General features: G+C 35.2%; 1 protein-coding gene across 3 annotated transcripts in view; it reads left to right on the top strand.

The window, feature by feature from the left end:
• The window catches only part of CDH10 (cadherin 10), a 182,986-nt gene extending 166,143 nt beyond the window's left edge, over positions 1-16,843 (top strand). Inside the window, exons 9-12 of one of the 3 annotated variants that reach the window (XM_021076631.1) lie at positions 833-954; positions 8,736-8,844; positions 13,078-13,329; positions 15,789-16,843. In XM_021076631.1, the coding sequence (XP_020932290.1) occupies positions 833-954; positions 8,736-8,844; positions 13,078-13,329; positions 15,789-16,279 (974 nt within the window). In that variant the 3' untranslated portion in view covers positions 16,280-16,843. The remainder of the gene's footprint in view (positions 1-832; positions 955-8,735; positions 8,845-13,077; positions 13,330-15,788) is intronic. The other 2 variants (XM_021076630.1, XM_021076629.1) reach the window with 2 other exon arrangements.

Here is a 21,387-nt window from a genome sequence, read left to right as displayed (position 1 = left end):
AAGTGCCTAAAAAAATCCATGGTGAAGATAATGCAATTCTAATATGAAGTTGTTATTCAAGGCCAAGTTACTTTATAATTCCATTTACACATCAAAACATTTTAAATGCATATTTTATTTGAAAACTTAGATAATCTTGATTTTAGCATTTTAAGTAAAAAATCATGATTACTACAGTGTGTATTACTATTAAAATTAATTTTGTTGTACAGAATTGAGCCTGAATTGTTGAGATGGTAACCAGTAACAACTACATGAATGAAATAGCTAAAATCTTGTATTTCATTGTAAATTTCCATCCAATTTGTAAAATTAATAGCTATAGGTTAAAATTTCCAAAAAGAGAGTTAAGAGTAGCTGTTGGAATGAATACACATAAGTGTTAAAAGCACTCAGAGAAGTAGGCTGTAATACAACACCTATAACATAGGAGATGACCTTGGGCAAGTTACTAATTTATTTAAAACTACCCTTCATTCGAAAAAAAAAGGGTATAAATTAAGTGATATAATGATGTATAATGAAGATTTTACATATTTGCTATTTTATATATTTGGAAAGTAAGGATACAAATATAATATGAACTCAATTACACTGGATTGTGTTTTGAAAAAGATTTTTCAAAATATTAATAGTACTCTTGAGCCCAATAATTACTGAATTCATGAGTACTTAATTAGACACTGCAGTAATTTTCTTTATTGCAGTTGCTCATTACGTTAGTGGATGCTTATTTGTGGGGAAGCACTTAATATCCACAAGATGCCTATATAAATTAAATCTGGTATACAAGTGTGTCTTCCTAAACAAATTTTTCCTTTCCCTTATCTAGACAATCCCAAAGAGATGACTCGAGTGGCTGTTTTTGTGAGAATTTTGGATGTTAATGACAATGCCCCACAATTTGCTGTGTTTTATGACACTTTTGTATGTGAAAATGCCAGACCAGGACAGGTAAGCACCCAGAGGATTTAAAAGTGTAGCAAGATTTTAACAGGTACGTTAAATATTTTCTTTTCCCAATCCTGAGAGGAATGAGTAAACAGAATAAAATCACTCATATGAAGTCCTGGTCATATAATTAAATACAAACAAACAAAACCACAGGCTGATGGTTTTGGGGAGTTGAAAATGTTTTAAATAACAGTAAACAAGTTTCATATGTCCTTCCTAAAGTTCAAATGTAAATATGAGATTCTATTTTAGCCACAAAAGTTAAGGTGTAAGAAGAAATAGCTTTTTAAATTTTCAAAAACAAGGACAAAAAAACAAAGCGCCGCTATGCCATTAGATAAATGTTGGTAACCACTGTAGATACGGAAAATGAAAGTTGGGGGAAAACACAGCGACAAATACTTGGGATCAGCAAAACGTTTTATCAAGACTGCAATGTACACAAATACGATTTTGAGGCAAGGCTGCTTACTGACTTTGCTCCTAAGACTTATACTTGCATTGCATCATTATAGCAACACATAAAATATTTAATGATTTAGTTTTCGTCCTTTAAAACATTCTTCCTGCACCAGCTTTGTTTATAACTCTTCAAGTTTTTTCCTCAATGGACTCATTTTGTTGTTTGGAGAGCTGCAGCCTGTATGGCTGAAAGAAATGCTCTTAATTGGTTTGAGTGCTATCTTTACAGAAGGAAGCTACATGTTATAAATAATAATTGAGAATCAAATGTGTTTTATTAAAGAAAGAGAGGCCATCACAAAACTGTATTGTGTTTTGACATCATTTGATGCTCTTTATAAACATCAATGTCACTGTTACATTTTTATGCAAATTACATTGTGGAATAACTCAAATACTTCCTTCAGAAGATTCAAAGGGAATTCAATAGCCTGTCTATTGTTTGAAATGGTAAAATTGCTGCATTTGGATTCATTTTTTTATTTGAAAATGTTATGGAAATGTTTAATTTGGAGTACCTAAATGACTTAGCTACTTCCGACCTACTTCTTAATGAAACAGTGTGCCCTAAAAATACCATTCCAAATAGTCCTCTGCTTGGCAGGCTCAGCATGATACAAGTTGAAGCCTTTTCTCCAAGAGATAAATTACCCACTTTGCAACTGCTGCATACATTGCTCCCTCTATGGTTATTCTATTTGATTTTTCAAGAGATATCTTTTCAGAACATTTGAGTCATAAATACTGATTTCCAAATGTATTCAAAATATAGGATGTATTCAAAGTAAAGGAGGACTGTGCTTATTTTCTTTAGGTTTTTGTTTTTTTTTAACCTATATCTGGCTCAGTAATTTTCTGCACCTGTGGCATATGAAAGTTCCCATGCTAGGAACTGCAGCTGTCAGCCTAGGCCACAGCTCACCACAACAAGCTCACCACAGCAACACCAGATCTGTGACCCACAAGCAAGGCTAGGTATCGAACCCACATCTTCATGGATACTAGTCAGGTTCATAACCCACCGAGCCACAACGGGAACTCCTTGCTCAGTAATTTCCTGTTTTTGGAACTTAAAAAAAAAAAAGTTGGGGAGTTCCAGTTGTGGCTTGACAGAAATGAAACCTACTAGTATCCATGAGGATGTGGGTTTGATCCCTTGCCTCGCTCAGTAGGTTAAGGATCTGGCGTTGCCTCAAGCTGCAGCGTAGCTCGAAGATGCAGCTTAGATCTGGCATTGCTGTGGTTATGACATAGGCCAGCAGCTGCAACTCTGATTCAGCCCCTAGCCTGGGAACTCCCACATGCTGTACCTGTGGCCCTAAACAAACAAACAAACAAACAAAAAGTTGGTATATTGAGGGAAAATAATCAAAGATGATTTTAATTAAAAAAAAGTAGTTATCCTATTTTGACAAACTTGGCTGCATGTGCAACAGTCTCCCACAATAGTATTTTTTTTTTTCTTTTTTAACACCTTGAGGCATATGGAGTTCTAGGCCAGGGGTCATATTCCAGCCACAGTTGAGACCCATGCTGCAGGTGGGGCCATGCAGGATTCTTAACCCACTGTGCCAGGCCAGGGATTGAACCTGAGTCCCAGCACTGCAGAAATGCTGCCAGTCTCATTGCACCACAGCAGGAACTCCCCATCATAATAATTTTTAATAAGAACAGTTTGTTAGATGTAATTTTGGTGTCATAGGTTGAAAATGTTTGCTTGATCTAAACTGTTTTATACTCAGTGATGAAATTCTACGTTATGACATCCTAACAGGCAAAATCAGAATGGTTATTGGGAGGTCCCTGGTGGCTTAGTGGATTAAGGATCTGGCATTGTCACTGCTATGGCTCAGTTCGCTGCTGTGGCGCAAGTTCCATCCCTAGCCTGGGGATTTTGGCATGCCATAGGTGCAGCCAAAAAAAATAGAAGGAGAAGAAGAAGAAGAAAGGTCGTTGGATAAAGTCCTTCTTCACTGAACCTTTCTTGAAATTAATTTGTTAACTCTGTCTTCCCTCCTTCTAGGGAAGTGGAAGCTTTGGGGGCTTTTAGGTATGCTTTAGTTATTTATGGAGTAGTTCAATTCACCCAGTACTCCTCTCAGTTAAGTGCTCTTTAAGAGTAGCACTTAGAACAACATGAAACATAATTCTTTTTATTTGCTGTGGACACAATGAGACAGAAATAAAGCTATTGCCACCCCATCCTCCTTTCTTGCCTATTCCCTGGCCTAAGGGTGGAAGACTTTCTCCCAGGAAAGGATGCAACTTACAATCGATGTTGAATTAATAGTCCCCTCTTGTGCCTGAACTAAGCAGCTAGACTCCCATCTTTTCCATGTCAGACAGAGTCAGGGAACTTTGGGAAAGGAGAGAAAAGGGAACTGGCTATTTCTCTTTTCTTTCATTTTCCTTCACACATGACCTACTCCTTCAGTAAATAATACATATATATATATATATATACTTTAAATATACTTTATATATATACATACATAATTTTTAATTTCTGTGAGAGGCGATAGCATTCAGTCTCACAGGAGGTTTCCCAGAGAGTCCCCCCAAGGAGAAGTACTGCTTATATTTACTCATTAATAGTATTTAAGCTCCAGGTCCTTATCAATCCCCAAAATTCCATTACATATTTTCCATAAAGTGATGTTTAGTCATTTTCCAAATGACTGAAAAGAGTGCTTTTTAACCAGAGCAAAGGGAATTTTCTTATAAGCAGAAACTATTAGCCTTTTCACTGAAAAAGCAAAAATATTAAAACTTAGTGGCCAGTTTTCTAACTAATTATCTTATAAAATGCATTTGTCATCCCACACGCCCTTATGTTATGATCCTTGAAACACCCCTCATTTGATTTAAGATTATTTTAGAATAACCTGGTGAAAACACAAACCAATTTATATAGTTGCCAGGGAGATAAAACATAAATGACTTGTCTTTTTTTTTTATATAATGGCTGCACCTGTGGCATATGGACGTTCATGGGCCAGGAATTGAATCTGCACCACAGGTGTGGCAACACAGGATCCTTTAACCCATTTGTGATGGGCCTGAGATCAAACCTGTGCCTCCACAGCAGGAGAAGCCTCTGCAGTCCGATTCTTAACCCGCTGCACCACAGAGGAAACTCCTCTATGTCTAGTTTTTATATTCTTGAAATGGCTACTGAAATCACCTGTTATTTTTTTTTTCTCCAAATTGTGGCAACCTCTTTTATTGGCAGTAGGTCAAAATGAATTTGTCTCTAGTAGAAATAAAATAATGAGTGCTCATATAGAGAGAAAGGGGAAATAATTTTATCTCCTTGTTGCCAACTTCTCATTTCTGTTGAAACTCTTTATGGTATTAGTAACAAAATAAAATGTGATTTTTTAATATATGACTGGAAATGGAAAGGAAGACTATATTGAAAGGTAAATGCTGGATATGGAGAAGTTGGAGTTAGAAGCCAAGTTAAGTTATGTCTCAAAGAAAAAAAAATATATCTCATAAAGGAAGTAAGTACCTCCATCGGCATAGAGGACTCTTCTGATCATAAAAATATGTTGTGATATGATATTGATTTGCAACATGCCATTGTGTTTTGTCTGTATTATTACATGAGTTTTATTTATTCCCTTTATAATATTTAGTGAAAATACATTAGTAAATCACTGACATATTGCTGCTATATACAGTGCTACCATCTTTCATTAAAATAATACATCTTTTTTTTTTTTTTTTTAATGGGATACATTCATTGAAAGAAATCTTTATTTATTTATTTATTTATTTTTTTGTCTTTTTTGTTGTTGTTGCTATTTCTTGGGCCGCTCCTGCAGCATATGGAGGTTCCCAGGCTAGGGGTTGAATCGGAGCTGTAGCCACCGGCCTACGCCAAAGCCACAGCAACGCGGGATCCGAGCCGCGTCTGCAACCTACACCACAGCTCACGGCAACACCGGATCGTTAACCCACTGAGCAAGGGCAGGGACCGAACCCGCAACCCCATGGTTCCTAGTCGGATTCGTTAACCACTGCGCCACGATGGGAACTCCTAAAATAATACATCTTAATTGAGAATTTTTATTGAAAACTTTACAATTTCTTATAGATATGCATTATATAAATATATATGTATATGTATACATATACACACACATATATATATGAAGATGCGGCTATTTTGTGCTCTGAACTGTGTTATTTTGGTCCATGAAAATGAACTAGAATTATAATTTGTAATCATAGCTGCAAATGCAATTTTATTATGAGATATTGTAGTTTTTATTTTAAAAGAACATTAACTCTACTTTTATATTTATGTCACTTTTATGCAGCTATATGTGAGAGTAAACAAATTAATTTTGATATCTATAAAAGCATAAGAATTTCCATTTTTCTCCTTTCTTCTTACGTTATTTCATTTATGCCATTTATTTTCCTCTTCAACTTGTTACTATAAATCACTATTTGAAAATAAAATTCTTTAGATTGTTCCACAAACAAGAGTCAGTCAAGAAATATTTTTGTAATTGTATAGATTCCTCTTAAATGGTATTACTTAAAATTATTTTAACATTTTTATCCTAATTCCCTCGTGTATATACTATCATTTGGGTTTTTTTTAATGGATAGGACACTAATCATAAATTCTTCTATTTAATCTTAAATTACCACTAAAATTTCATAAAGTAGTTTATTTTAAAATATATTTTAAATTAAAATTTTAATTTTTTTTTGCTGCTTATTTTTTTAGACAGTAATAAATACCTATCTTTGTTTTGTCCAAATATATTTCTTGTATCATTTTGAAGTAAATGATTGGAGAGTGCCTCTTTTTTTTTTGCTTTTGAAGGCCACATATGTGGCATATGAAAGTTCCCAGGCTAGGGGTTGAATCAGAGCTGAAGCTGCCCACCTATGCCACAGCCATAGCAACACCAAATCTAAGTCGCATCTGTGACCTAAACCGCAGCTCATAGCAATGCAGGTTCCTTAACCTTTGAGCAAGGCCAGGGATTGAACCCCCATCCTCATGGATACTAGTTGGGCTCTTTATAAGTCACAATAGGAACTGCCAAGAGTACCTCGATTTTAACAAAATTTTTTCTAGGAAATTTTAAAGGAAATAATTTAATCCAGAATAGTGAAAATAATTTATTTTTTCTAATTATTTTACATAATGTTTTAAACTTAAAACATCTTTTAAAATAAACAAAGCTTTAGGGAAAATATTTCTATCAAACAGTAATAGAATATTAAATTAATTTAATGCAGTAAAAACTATCTTTCAGTTAAGGATTAATTTGACCATTTATTATAGTTATCAATAGACATATTTAACAAATTTGAAGCCTTCTTGCAAAATTAAAATATGCAAATATATATAAATAATGTTATACATATAATTAAGGATAAAATGGATATATATCCAAAAAATATAGCTATCTGTTATAGATATATTTTGCATAATATTAATCATTTAATATATTAAAAGCAGTGATCTGATTATACTATAAGGTGTTACATTTTCTACTGTTACTAGATAGCTTTTTAAATTTTTTCTTTTTTTTTTTTTGGCTTTTGTCTTTTCTAGGGCCACACCTGCGGCACACTGAGGTTCCCAGGCTAGGGGTCAAAATGGAGCTACAGCTGCCAGCCTACACCACAGCCACAGCAATGCCAGATCGGAGCTGCGTCTGCTACCTACACCACAGCTCAGGGCAAGGCCGGATCCTTAACCCAGTGAGCGAGGCCAGGGATCGAACCCGAAACCTCATGGTCTCTAGTCAGATTTGTTTCCAGTGCACCACAATGGGAACTCCCCATAGATAGCTTTTTAAGTTTTATTAATTAAATTAACTAGTTTATTGAAGTATAGTTTATTTACAGTGTAGATCCTTTTAATATCCTCTTACCCTAAAATGAATCAAAGAGTGGATCCTGGAGTTCCCACTGTGGTTCAGCGGAAACGAATCTGACTAGCATCCGTGAGGATGCAGGTTTTATCCCTGGCCTCAGTCAGTGGGTTTAAGGATCTGGCATTGCCCTGAGCTATGGCGTAGGTCGCAGACATGGCTCAGATTCCGCATTGCTATGGCTCTGGTGTTGGCCAGCAGTTACAACTCCGGTTTGACCCCTAGCCTGGGAACCTCCATATGTCGCGGGTGTGGCCCTAAAAAAAAAGTCGATCCTTACAAAATAACTGTTCCTCATAGTAAGTATATGTTGAATTTAAAAATATATAATTTCATTGACAGTGCAAATGAAGTGAATGGTTACTGTCAAAGTACATAATGTTTGTCTTCCCTTTATTAACTTATATAAAGTATTATCTATAAAAATCTCTATATCCTTTGAATAGTTTTCAGTTTACTTTTGATGAAGAGGACAGCCATAGTGACCTTAATTTTCTAAATTTTAGTATATTAGATAACCATTCCAGATAAATGTTTAAAGATATAGGAGGAGTTCCCATCACGGCTCAGTGGTTACGAACCTGACTGTAATCCATGAGGACACAGGTTCGATCCCTGGCTTCGCTCAGTGGGTTAAGGATCCAGTGTTGCTGTGAGCTGTGGTGTAGGTGGCAGATGTGGCTCACATCCCGAGTTTCTGTGGCCCTGGCGTAGGCTGGGGGCTACAGCTCTGATTGGACCCTTAGCCTGGGAATTTCCATATGTTGTGGGTGTGTCACTAAAGAGACAGAAAGACAAAAATATATATATATATACATGAAATAAACTACTCACTTCAAATGTGATATCAAATTAACAAAACTGTAAATAATACGAGCATTATTTAACATTTTAATAAAAATATGGATAAATTGGGGAGTTCCTGTGGTTAATGAATCCAACTAGGAACCATGAGGTTGCAGGTTTGATCCCTGGCCTGGCTCAGTGGATTAAGAATCCGGCATTGCCCTGAGCTATGTAGGTTGCAGATGTGGCCCAGATCCCGCGTTGCTGTGGCTGTGGCATGGGCCGGCGGCTACAGCTCTGATTGGGCCCTTAGCCTGGGAACCTCCATATGCTGCGAGTGCAGCCCTAGATAATACAAAAAGACAAAAAAAATAATAATAATGGATAATATTTAGGGGAACTTGAGAAACAGAGAGGGAAGTGGGAGTCAAGGGAGGGAGAGATGGAGACTGTTAAAATAACAGTAACAAGATGGAATAATTCAAATAAAGGCACATGTATAAGGAAGAAAATCAATTATTTTAAATAAATGTTAGACAAAGTTGGATATTCAGAAATTGCATATTATAAAGCAGATTATATCCATGGGAATTTGATAAATATTCATTTTTCTCTCTTGTGCAGCTAATACAGACTATAAGTGCAGTAGACAAAGATGACCCTTTAGGTGGACAGAAATTTTTCTTCAGTTTAGCTGCTGTCAATCCAAACTTCACAGTACAGGACAATGAAGGTAAATTTTATTTTATTTTATTTTTATTTTTATTTATTTATTTATTCATTCTTTTTGTGGCCACACCTGCGGCATATAGAACTTCTAGGGCTAGGGGTCGAGTCTGAGCTGCATCTTCCACTTACACTGCAGCTTTTGGCAGTGCTGGATCCTTAACCCACTGAGCAAGGCCAGGAATTGTATCTGCATCCTTATGGATACTATGTCAGGTTCTTAACCTGCTAATCCACAATGGGAACTCCAGAGGTAAATTTTAGAGTGTGTTCATTATGATTTAGGGTAACATGAACAAGAATTTTTCAAAAGTAACAATTTCTATATATATTATGTATTAATTTATAGATCTGTGTTACAAAATTTTGTTTTCATTAGGCTTTTAAAGAGATATGGTAATTGACAGTGTTGACTCTCTTGAATTTTGCAATAATAGAATACATGAAAGAAGTCTCTAATGGGTACTAATAAAAAGATGGACTCTTGTAAGGACTAGAAAGTCTGGAAATAATCAATTCCTATAACAAAAATGGTAGAGCACACAGAGAAATGAATGACTCAGTGAGACTCTTGTGCAAACTTCAGTGAGATTTAATAGCAGCAGATTCACCAGAGCCAAAGATGCATAGAAGAAGAATAAGAAAAAGAAATAGCTACATCAGTCTATGAAGCGATTGAGTGCAAAAGGTTAGTTATAAAGGCAAGATACCCTATTTTCTCATATAACATCTAAATTTTATAATGTCTCTGTGATCAAAAATAAAAAGCATTATGTCTTACATTCTCAAAAACAACAGAAACATATTTTAGAGGAAAATACAAAAATTGTTACTATTTTTTTAAAAGTAGAACAGCTTTATTCTTTAGAAAATATGTATGGTAATTATAAGCTATGTAATTAGAGATTTTCTTTCCTCAATAAATTTATGTAAAACTAATTATGTCAATTATTTGCTGTTAAAAAGGCATACTTGTTTTAGAGCAACTATAGATGTTATTCTTAAATTTAATGACTACATTGGCATATTTAAAATGCCTTTCTATGTAGGTATGCTGGCAGAGCCAGATTGTGCTATCAATTCTAGGTGGCTTTCAGAATGTCAGAAAGTAGTTTAAGAAAGTCAATAGCTTTACATTGAGCAACTATCATTTGAGATATATAGGAGAAACTGGACAAATTTGTTGAAGGGAGAGCATCAGTTGTTAACATCTGCTTACTAAATCTAAGTTTCTTAAATTTCTATGTTTTCTGTCCCTCTAAAATTATTGTGTTTGGAAAAATTAACAGAGATTTGAGAGAGAAAATAAAAAATGCCCAATTACATTTGAATATCAGAAAAACAATACCCATCATTTTAATTTGCTGGAGCTGGTAATCTATACATAGAATTTGAACTGTATATTCTCAGTACTTAGTTAACAATGTTGTACCTCTTTCTAATTGTATTTTAATTTGCCTTATGTTCCTGTTAAACTGAGCCCTGGAGCTCAACAAGCCACCTTTCAATTTTAAAAAGAAATAGAGACTTGAATTAGTACTATCTTATCACAGAATTTCATAATTACTGGGAAAACAACTTGAGGCTAATTGTAATTAACTTTTGATAAATAGTGCTATTTTCCTATATTTGGAAGAGTTTCCCATCTTAGGTAAGCTACTCAAAGTAAGGGCTGAAGCCATGTGAATATAAACCTGAACATACACTAAATAGAATATCCAAAAGTCTGATTGAGTATTTGATCTTATCTTGCATAAATTCACTATTTTCTGTTATTGGGTGGATTTTGAAAGAAATTCCAATGACATAGACATCACCTTAAAGTTAATCTTCTTGAGAAAATAGCCTTTCATTTATCTATATGTTCACCTTAAAAGTCTTTAATTTCTACATCACTTTTTTAAAAAATACATTTATTTCCTGCTTCTGTGATACCACACTTGGTATCACATTATTAAGATTCCCTCACTTTTCACTATTTTATAGGTCAAAAGCATTATATAAATTTCCTGATTTTTTTTTTTTTTTTTTTTTTTTTTTTTTTTTTTTTTTTTTTTGTCTTTTTGCCTTTTCTTGAGCCGCTACCTTGGCACATGGAGGTTCCCAGGCTAGGGGTCCGATCGGAGCAATAGCCACCAGCCTACACCAGAGCCACAGCAACTCGGGATCCAAGCCTCATCTGCCACCCACACCACAGTCACGGCAACGCCAGATCCTTAACCCACTGAGCAAGGCCAAGGATCGAATCCACAACCTCATGGTTCCTAGTTGGATTCGTTAACCACTGCGCCACGACGGGAACTCCGTAAACTTTCTGAATATTTAATAAAATTACTTGAATAGAATGATTCGTTTTAGGGTAAAACTTACTTTGGTTCTCTAATGTGTAAAAGCTCTTGAGGCAAAATTAAGCTTTGGAAAATTTTGAAAAGTTACAGAAAATATAAGGCAAGAAGACTTTAAAAAAATCCACATGTATATAAATGTTTATTTTATTTTTTGCTTCTTAGGGCTGCACCTGTGGCATATGGAAGTTCCCAGGCTAGGAGTCAAATTGGAGCTGTAGCTGCCAGCCTATGCCACAGCAACATGGGATCCAAGCCACCTCTTTGAGCTACACCCGTCATGGCAATGCCAGTTCCTTAACCCACTGAGTGAAGCCAGGGATCAAACCCGCATTCTCATGGTTACAAGTCAGATTCGTTTCCACTGAGCCACAACAGGAACTCCCTATAAATGTTTATTTTAGTGTATGTTTGAAAAAGGAAAAATTGTATCCTAATACCTCTTGGAAGAAAAATCAAAATTGAAAAATTATTAGGATCACATTTAGTTTTTAAATTTGCTTAAGCACATCTTCTATGTGGGTAATTTACTTTCCAAGCTTATGTTACAAGTAGTTAATTAATATAAGATTTAACTTCTTACTAATAATTTAGGAAACGATTACTTTATGTCCAACCACTGTACCTGCAAAAATGTATCAGTTTTCTTTTTTTTTTAATTTTTTACATTTTGCTCTCTTGTTTGTTTGATTTAGCAATTTCCTAACTCACTCCTATCCCTACCCTGGCATTTTAAAGAGCCTATGGGATTGGCTAAAACAAGACTCAGCACATTGGACAAACAGAATAGGAAATTATCATTCAAGTATATATTGACTTCATTTTTCAATATTTGTTATGTAGAGCTAGAAGAGAATTTTTTATTAACATCACAACTCACATTTAAGGATACTGGGTGAGTTAGCAGATAAAAGAAATATCAATAGCAGTATACTAGGTAGTAGGTTGCTAGCCTTGATTAAGTCCCTCCTTCCTTCTGTGTGTCTATTAGGCACTCCAACCACACTAGTTGTCTTCCACCAATATTTTGAGTTAAATACACATTGTATTAATTTTAACGAGTAGAAATCAAGGTTCAAAAATATTAGGGCATTCTTTGGTGGTTCAGTGGGTTAAGGATCCGGCACTGTCATTGCTGTAGCTTTGATCACTGCTGCGGTGCAGACTGGATCCCTGGCCCTGGACCTTCAGCATTCCACGGGCATGCCCCTCCCCCCCCGCCCCGCCAAAGAAAATCAAGTAACTCGCTCACTGTTCTTCATGTATTGGGACTTTTGAAGGTTTTTTTGACTGTATTGCTGATTTTTAAAGTGGAACTATAGTTAAAATCTAGCTAATCATATTAATCTTCATGAATATTGGGTTAATGTGTGTTTTGTGCATGGGTAGACACACATACATTTGTAAATAAAAAGCATTTACTATGATATGCATAATGTTATATTTTCTGAAAACTCCAAAAAATAATATGCTACCATCTGGGTAATTTTGATAAAGGATTTTTTATAAAAACTCACAACTTTGAAAACATCTGAGAATTAGTTAAAAATCTAATAAGTAGTTATCATATTCAGTTCTCAAACTATCTTATTTATCTTATCTGTATTTGAATTGTCTTGTATAATTTGATGGAAAAATTGACATCAATTTTGTATTTTACATATACATCTTTTTTTTTGGTCTGCACCAGTGGCATATGGAAATTCCCATATCAGGGATCAAACCCATACCACATCAGTGGCCCAAGCCACTGCAGGGACAATGATGGGCCCTTAACCTACTGGGCTACCAGGGAACTCCTAAACATCTTTTTATTTATATGTCAAAGCAGGGTGATCAGTTCGAGACAAATGTATTGTCCCCAGCCATTTTTAATATATTAAAATTTATTTTAGATAATACTGCCAGGATTTTAACCAGAAAAAATGGATTCAATAGACATGAAATAAGCACCTATCTCTTGCCTGTGGTGATATCAGACAATGATTACCCGATTCAGAGCAGCACTGGCACACTCACCATCAGAGTCTGTGCCTGCGACAGCCAAGGCAACATGCAGTCCTGCAGTGCCGAAGCCCTGCTTCTTCCTGCCGGCCTCAGCACTGGGGCCTTGATAGCCATTCTTCTCTGCATCATTATTCTGCTGGGTAAGAAACTTTAGAGAAAATATGCTTGTTTCCTAGATGATTTACTTGACTGTATTTATAAGAAATGTTGCTATTAATATAATCCCCCCCAAAAAAGATTCTTTCCCCAAAAAAACCCCCATATTTAAGACAGACATAAATTAATGATAGGATGTTATTTGTATTAAAATATTTTATCTGATCAGGTAGTTATTATTTTCCTTTTTAAACAATGGAAGTAAAATTTGGAAATGTTCAAAACATTTTCCAAGGTTACGCAATGTCTAAGTAGCCATGCCAAGGCAAGGCACTGTATGTGTAGTTTTTTCAGTAAATCTAAAGTTTATTTCCCCCTTATTTTCCTTATTACAGTGGATAAAAGCCTCACTGTCTTATCTCTTCACTGATATAATGTTAACATAGCCCTTTATATGAGGCACTTGTCCCTAAAACAATAATACTTGATTTTATAACTCAGAGCAAATTGCTTCTTAACTGCCTTTGAATTAAAAATCAAGATTGTTTGCCCTCTAGTTGCATTATCTCGAAACTATTGTGAGTATTCCTGTGACCCTCATCAAAAAACACTCTATCTGACATTTCAAGAAACAGTGAAATAAACTGGGTTTTGAAGCCAATCCTAGTAAGTTTTATTATCCTCATTATTAGAACCTTTTTTACTGGGTAAGATCATTTGGTGGATAATAAGCAATCGGAGGTTTAAAATCTTTACATCACAAGTTTGTGCGTGTGTGCACAAATACATGAATTTAGCCAAAATAAAAGGTCACGGTTTCTCAAAAAACTTGAAGAATAAACATTTTTTTTTCCTCTTGGTGGTGACCTATTTATTTTTTAATCACTTTGAGGGTCAAGAACAGTTGTCAGTGGATTAAAACTGTCTTTTTTTGTGGCATTACAAAAAAAGGCCCTTGTTTGCCCTCTCACACAAGATTGAGGACAAGAAGTCTTATAAAAGAGAAAACATAACTTAGTACCACTTTACATAATAATGTAATTGCCTTCATTCTGGCTGCTATAACAGAATACCATAAACTGTAGCTTAAGTCACAGAAACATATTTCTCACAGTATGGAGACAGGGAATCCAAGATCAAGGCACTGGCAGATTTTGTCTTGGGTGAGACCATTAGTTTGCAAACTGCTATCTCCACCTGTATCCTCACCATCCTCAAGTGGCAGAGAGCAACTATTTCTCTCTCTTTTTATAAGACCACTAATCCCATTTGTAAGGGTGCCACCCCCATGACCTAATTACCTCCCAAAGATTCCTCCTCCATATGTCATCACACTGGGAATTTATTTAGGCTTTAACCTATGAAATTTTGGGAGACACATTCAGTCCATTCTAGTTATAAATCCCATACCCTTTAAATATTTGTTCCAGTGGGGCTAAAAGTGCTAAGACATTTTCCCTTCCTTCATCTAATTGAATTTACATCTGTTTCTCCAAGTCATCATTTAAAGGGATCATGGCCAAAACGTTTGAGGATAATGAATAAGAGTGGGGAAACTAATACAACCAGGGAGAATTTAACTTTCTCCTTCCTTTGGTACTATTACCATTATTTTGACTATTAAAAGAATAGTTTATTATTATTATCATTACTAATACTTTCTCATGGAAATAGGGAAATGTCCTATCTGAGTGATACACATGTCTACTTGTGGATCTGTACTTAAGATGCTTCTACCTGAGATTCATACATGATTTTTATAGTTAATTCAATGTGGTAATTTGAATTCATTCTTTGCCATCATGTGATCCCGCAATCTTTTTATTTTTTGGTCTTATGAGTAATATATATTTCCATGGAAAAACTCATAAATTTCTAAACTAATAATGTCTAAATAATATGGTCTTTTTTTCCCCCAGTAATAGAGGTCTTTTAGTAATAATGTAAGAGAAAAAAATTATGTAAATCCATTAGCAAAGCTATTTAACAGAAACGAATACTCCATGTCTTGCAAAGAAAGCTGCTTTTTAAATACTGCATAGGCATCTAAAAATATGGGCATTTTTTTCCCTTCTTAATTGTTTTATTTGAAGCTGAGTTCACTTTGTGTCTATTTTTTTATACATCTTATGCCACTATTGAATGCAAAGTATAAATAATGCCTGTACCATCAGAAACTATCTTTAAACAGTTCTTAGAAAAATAGATAAAATAAGTCACTGTATTTGAAATATCTTTCATATTGCTTTAAAAATAAATTAGAATCACTGCTCTTAAACTCAGCTCTTCCTGGAGAAACCTTTCAACACTCCCTTCCCCTCTCCACTACCCCGCCAAAAACAAAACAAAAAACAAAAAACAAATCAACCCTAAAATCTAATCTGTTTCAGATAAACCTAAATACTTAAACTCGTTTATAGTAGGTACACTCGTTATTTATATAGCGTTTTCTGTGGTCCTCTAATGCATCTTTTTTTTTCCCTTTTTTTTTTCTTTTTTCAAGTTATAGTAGTACTGTTTGCAGCCCTGAAAAGGCAGCGGAAAAAAGAGCCTCTGATCTTGTCTAAGGAAGATATCAGAGACAACATCGTGAGCTATAACGATGAAGGTGGGGGAGAGGAGGACACCCAGGCCTTTGATATTGGCACCCTGAGGAATCCTGCAGCTATTGAGGAAAAAAAGCTGAGGCGAGATATTATTCCAGAAACTTTATTTATACCCCGGAGGACTCCTACAGCGCCGGATAATACTGACGTCCGAGATTTCATCAACGAGAGGCTAAAGGAGCATGATCTGGATCCCACCGCCCCGCCCTATGACTCCCTGGCTACCTACGCCTACGAAGGAAACGATTCCATCGCAGAATCTCTGAGTTCTTTAGAGTCAGGTACCACTGATGGAGACCAGAACTACGATTACCTCCGAGAATGGGGCCCTCGGTTTAATAAGCTGGCGGAAATGTACGGGGGCGGGGAAAGTGACAAAGACTCTTAACCTAGGATATGTGTTCTGCCCAAACACGAGGAAGTAACTTTACAGACACCGTCTCCGCTTCACAATATTTGATATTCAGGAGAATTTTCCTGCCACTCAGCACAATTTTTCCATTTCCACTTAATTTGTTCCTTAATTACATTAATTCTTTCCTGTAGGATGTCTCATGGAATATATACATTTTATTTAATCACTTCCAAGAGCCAAAGCTATGGAAATCAGTGTTGTCCATCTTAGGAAATAAAAGATAATTTCAGAAACATGAACAGGATAGTTCTCCCTTAAGCAACCTCACAAACAAGCCGCTTCTGTTAAATACCTGTCCTTCCCTTGCAAATGAAGCTTTCAAAAGGTGAAGAAAAATTTTAAGGTATATCCTGTTCTGTACATTAAATTAAAAAAAGTACATGTTGTGTTAGTAAGTGTGATATGCAACCTGGTATACAAACGTTTGTGCAATTTCATTTCATCAAATTCTATCTGCTAATGTTTTATATTTATATTTTTGTATTTATTTTTAAAAAAATAAACCAGTTTTTACAACTACCTTGTCTCTAGCGTCTTTTTTCCCTAGGAAGAAACAGTTTCTTCATGGACTAAATATCTTGGTACAGAAGTACACTGAATGCAGGTAAGTACACAAAGTCATAATTACTATGACATAATTACATAATTAAGAAAAATAATGTGATTTAGGTAAGAATTATTTTTCCAGTGAGTCTTGCTATGCTGTGACATATGAAAAACTCTTCACATTAAAAGTGATACTCATTTAGAGATCACCTAAAAATTTATCACATGAACAAATTTAAAATATAGCCATCCTTATGCTAAAAATCCCCAAATACCAGAAGTGCAGTCATTTCATTTTGTTCTTATTCACTAAAATAATATTTGAAAGAATAAAATGTTTTCTTATTTTTGTATAACATTTGTGCTATTCAGGTTTATGGGCAATAATAGTTCAGACAGATTTCATACTGAAATAATCTTTTAATGGAAAATATGCTTACCTCCCATGGTGACTTTGAAATGCCTAGTAATGACAGTAATAATGCTGAATATTCCATTAAGATACAGCATTGTAATTATGTAAAGTTTCCAAAAATGCATTACGTATTACATATTGGTAACAAAGTCTGTTTTTCTGTCAATGAGTGATTCAATAGAAAGGGGGAAAAAAGTACTGATGGTTAATTATCCAGTGTTCCTGAGATTCAGGGAGGTCAACTGCTCCTAGCTGATTCTTCTTTTCTCAAGATTTAAACATTATTTATTCATAAATGGAGCACTTTGTTGGGCCTACACTAGGAAGTCACTTTCCCTGCTGAGTATATCGTAAACAATACCCAAGATGTGTATGCTTTCCAATTAGAGAAAATGGCATGATTTGGAGTTCGTCAGAGGGTGATATTGACATATCCTTAATGCAGAATTAATTATTTTGTCTTTTTGAATGATAATTTCCCCCCAACTTTTAGGATGAAAGACACACATCCCCCTGACCACAGATATTTTAGTTGGCATAGTAATCTAATTATGAAAGAAAAACAACCCATGTGGTCTAATTAAAATTACAGTCACATTACAAGGCTAAATGACACATCAGACCACAGCAAATCTAACTTGGGCAACTTCCTATTTTCCAAGAGCCCATTCATGCACCCAGGATGTTGACTGTCAAAAAGGACAAAATTTAAGGTTAAAAAAAACCCCGAAAGTTTGATCATATACGCTGAACTGAAGAGAAAAGCCTTAATATCCTAGAAGGTTTATTTACTCAAATAAAATCAGCAAAATAATGCAAAAAATCGAAGAAGATATATCTTAGGAGCATTTCACATTAGTTATGATTAAAAGTACTAGAGTATTCATTTGATTGAAAATTAGTTTAAAATTGTCCATCATTAATTATTTTTGTTAATATCAGATGTCAGTAATTGGAATTCTTATTTGAATATATATACATATTTCTTTAGGGCTGCACCCAGCACATATGGAAGTTCTCATGCTAGGGGTCCTATTGGAGATGTAGTTGCTGGCCTATGCCACAGCCACAGCAACGCCACATCCAAGCCCTGCGACCTACACCACACCTCACTGCAACACAGGATCCTTAACCTTCTGAGTGAGGCCAGAATCGAACTTGCATCCTCATAGATACTAGTCAGATTCGTTACTGCTGAGCCACGACTGGAATTGCCTTATTTGAATATTTTTAATTATCCCCATTCAGGTAATTTCAGACTGACACTGACTTGCTCTATCACTTTTTTTTTTTTGTCCTCCAATTTTTATATATTTAGGAATCAATGATCTAGCATCTTTCATACCAGATTTCCAAAAATTCTCTTTAAGGAGACTGATTGGTAGGCTTCTTTGGCGTATAAAAAATATATTGTACAGAAATCAATTTTCAGAGTACTGAAAGTGACTTTAGTAAGAGATATCCTAACACTTTTTGATAATGAAGGTGATATGTTATAAATTAATTTCTTGGACACCCTGAAATTAAAAAGTGTACCTATAATAACTCACTCAGACTTTGTTTCCTTTATGATATGTTCTCCCAAAGGCATACTCAAAGACTATTTCATGTCCACAACTTCTTTTTACAGGGATTGGAGAAAAATGTCTCTCAGTAACAGTAACATGTTGATTTTATCAGACAACTATGGACCTTTCATGTATGCATCCATGTTTTCCTTAATTCATAAGCTATTATTTAAAAAAAAAAAGGTATTCCAGATCCTAAGGATGTAGTAATACATTATATGTAATTGCTATATATATGTAATACTTCTTTTAGTGAAAATGGGGAAAAAAAGGCAAAACAGTTACCAAAACACTCAGAATTTATAACAAAATACCTAACTCTTACTAACTTTTTAAAATGAAAATAAATTAATTCTATTATCCTTTTTCATGTTTTAAATATTCAGATAAATGAAAAAATGATTTATAAACCTTTGGTCATTAGATGTGGTGGTTAAGTTAATCAATTTTCACTGGTTCTATTTTCAAGAAAATATCAAAAAAAGTTTATGTAATGATAAATTTTTGCTTGAGTCTGAGGTTTCTCTGTGTATGTCAGGTAGATAGTGTCACACAACTGCAAGAGCTCCAGACATTTTTTTAGTAGACTTAAACATATGAACTATGAGTTGGTAGATGGCTAGGGATACACTAAAATAAGATTTAGAATTGAGAATTAGAGATCTCTGTATACCAGGGTTCTTCTGTCAACACATCTACCTAAGTATCTGTGTATAATGGCTTCACTGTGCCTTCACCATCTACGCTCACTTCCAGCTGGCCCTGGCGCCCCTGTGCGGCCCCTCCCTCGCCCAGTAGAACGGCTGGCACCCCTAGGCGGTGCTGCAGGACTAGGCTACTGATGGCGGTATAGGGGAACCTTCCTGACTGCTGCCTCTTCAGATCTGTTTCCAGCTTGAAATAAAGTAGCCCCTTGGTGTCCTTTTGCACCTGGATGCTGCACCTTCCCTTAGATGTGAAAGAGTGCAGGACTGGCCCCAGAGAGGGGCTCTGCTTGAACGTCCTATAGGTTGAAAATAGTTTAGTAACATCTAGTTTATTTTGCTGAAAGCCCAGGAGAGACCCAAGTCTTTGCTTTTTTTACTCCAACGTTATGCTCAGGTCCAAGACTTTGTAGGCCTCGTGGAATATATGTTTCCTTGCAAATCCCCCATCCAAAAAGTTGGATTCATTTCATCTTGAAAACATACATGTGCATCCCCTCACTTCTCACCATTTCTGTTACCCAGCCAAAACTATCAACACCTCTTTATTGGAGCAGTTAACTCCCTAACTGTTCTCTTGTCACCTTGTTCCTCTTACACTCTACAATCCGCCCTGAGGTAAAAGAAATATTTTCACAATGAGTTTCCCATTTGATTGTTCCCCCATTCTAGACTCTACTCCTTCCTCATTTTACTCCAGAGTAGATGACGAACTCCTTATAATGTCCCTAAGGTCTCTCCAAAGCCCTTTGCATCTTCTTTCATTTATTTATTCTGCTCCAGCTTCTCAGCCTTTTCTGTTTCCCTATCCTCATGTGATTACACTACTGATCCTCCTATTTCCAACTGTATCCTTACTTCCTTGAATTTTTCCATCAAAATTTTAACTGAGGTCCACTCTGTCCACCTTACTGAGAGTTGTAGTATTTCCCTAGACTGACCTATTGCTCTTACACTGCATTGGTTTTCTCCCTAACAGTATCACAATTTTAGCATGTTCCACAACTTACTTGTTTACTATGGTTATTTTCTGCACCCCTCAAATGGAATGTAAAATAATGAGAACATGGATTTTGTGTCTTGTTCATTGCAATGTCCAATAAACAGAATTATCCCTATCAATCTAGGTATTCAATAAACACTAGTTGGAAGAATTCATAAATACTATTCTATTGGATTTATATCATACTTAATTTTAAATATATATGTATATGTATTATGCATATGATATTTCTGCCTTTTCCTTTATTTAGATAGTGAACTACACAGGTTATAGGAAGTATATTAGTGTTTTCTTTGTTCATTTACCAGGAACCATTTTTCTTCCAGACTGATATAGTACTTGTGTATTGTTTTAAGAATAAATGTTAATTAGCCAATAATTATGTTGGCTAATTGTTTTAGGAAGATAGAGATATATTTGGAAGGACACACAACTCTGAGAAAGTCAAAACAATGTTTTAAATGAAGTTATATAATAAATGTGTTTGGATTATGTACAAGGTACCAAAAATTCTGGTAGTGGGAATTAACATAAAATAAAAAAATACTATAGGAAGAGAATGATTAACTTTTCAGTTCTTTTCTGGAGTCTTTGGGTCATGGACTTTTGGGAACTTACTATCGCAAAAAGGCCAAATAAAGGGATAGTTGATCAGGGAAAGTTTTGAGAAAGATTATGATGAAAGGGAACAGAAGATCAGAGCCTCAAGGAAAACTCTCTGGCTTCCTTGCCAAAAGGCACGGGGGTTCAATATTTGACTTTATGTGCTTCATGGATTCTTGTCTTGTTTTTTCGGTTTTTTTGTTTTTTTTTTTCCTAGAGGTTGTGATTACTGGGTATAACGA

Source organism: Sus scrofa, chromosome 16, assembly GCF_000003025.6.
Source record: "Sus scrofa isolate TJ Tabasco breed Duroc chromosome 16, Sscrofa11.1, whole genome shotgun sequence".
Taxonomy (NCBI): domain Eukaryota; kingdom Metazoa; phylum Chordata; class Mammalia; order Artiodactyla; family Suidae; genus Sus; species Sus scrofa.
Note: the sequence above shows the minus strand (reverse complement) of the source record. Positions and strands in the feature narration are given on the sequence as shown.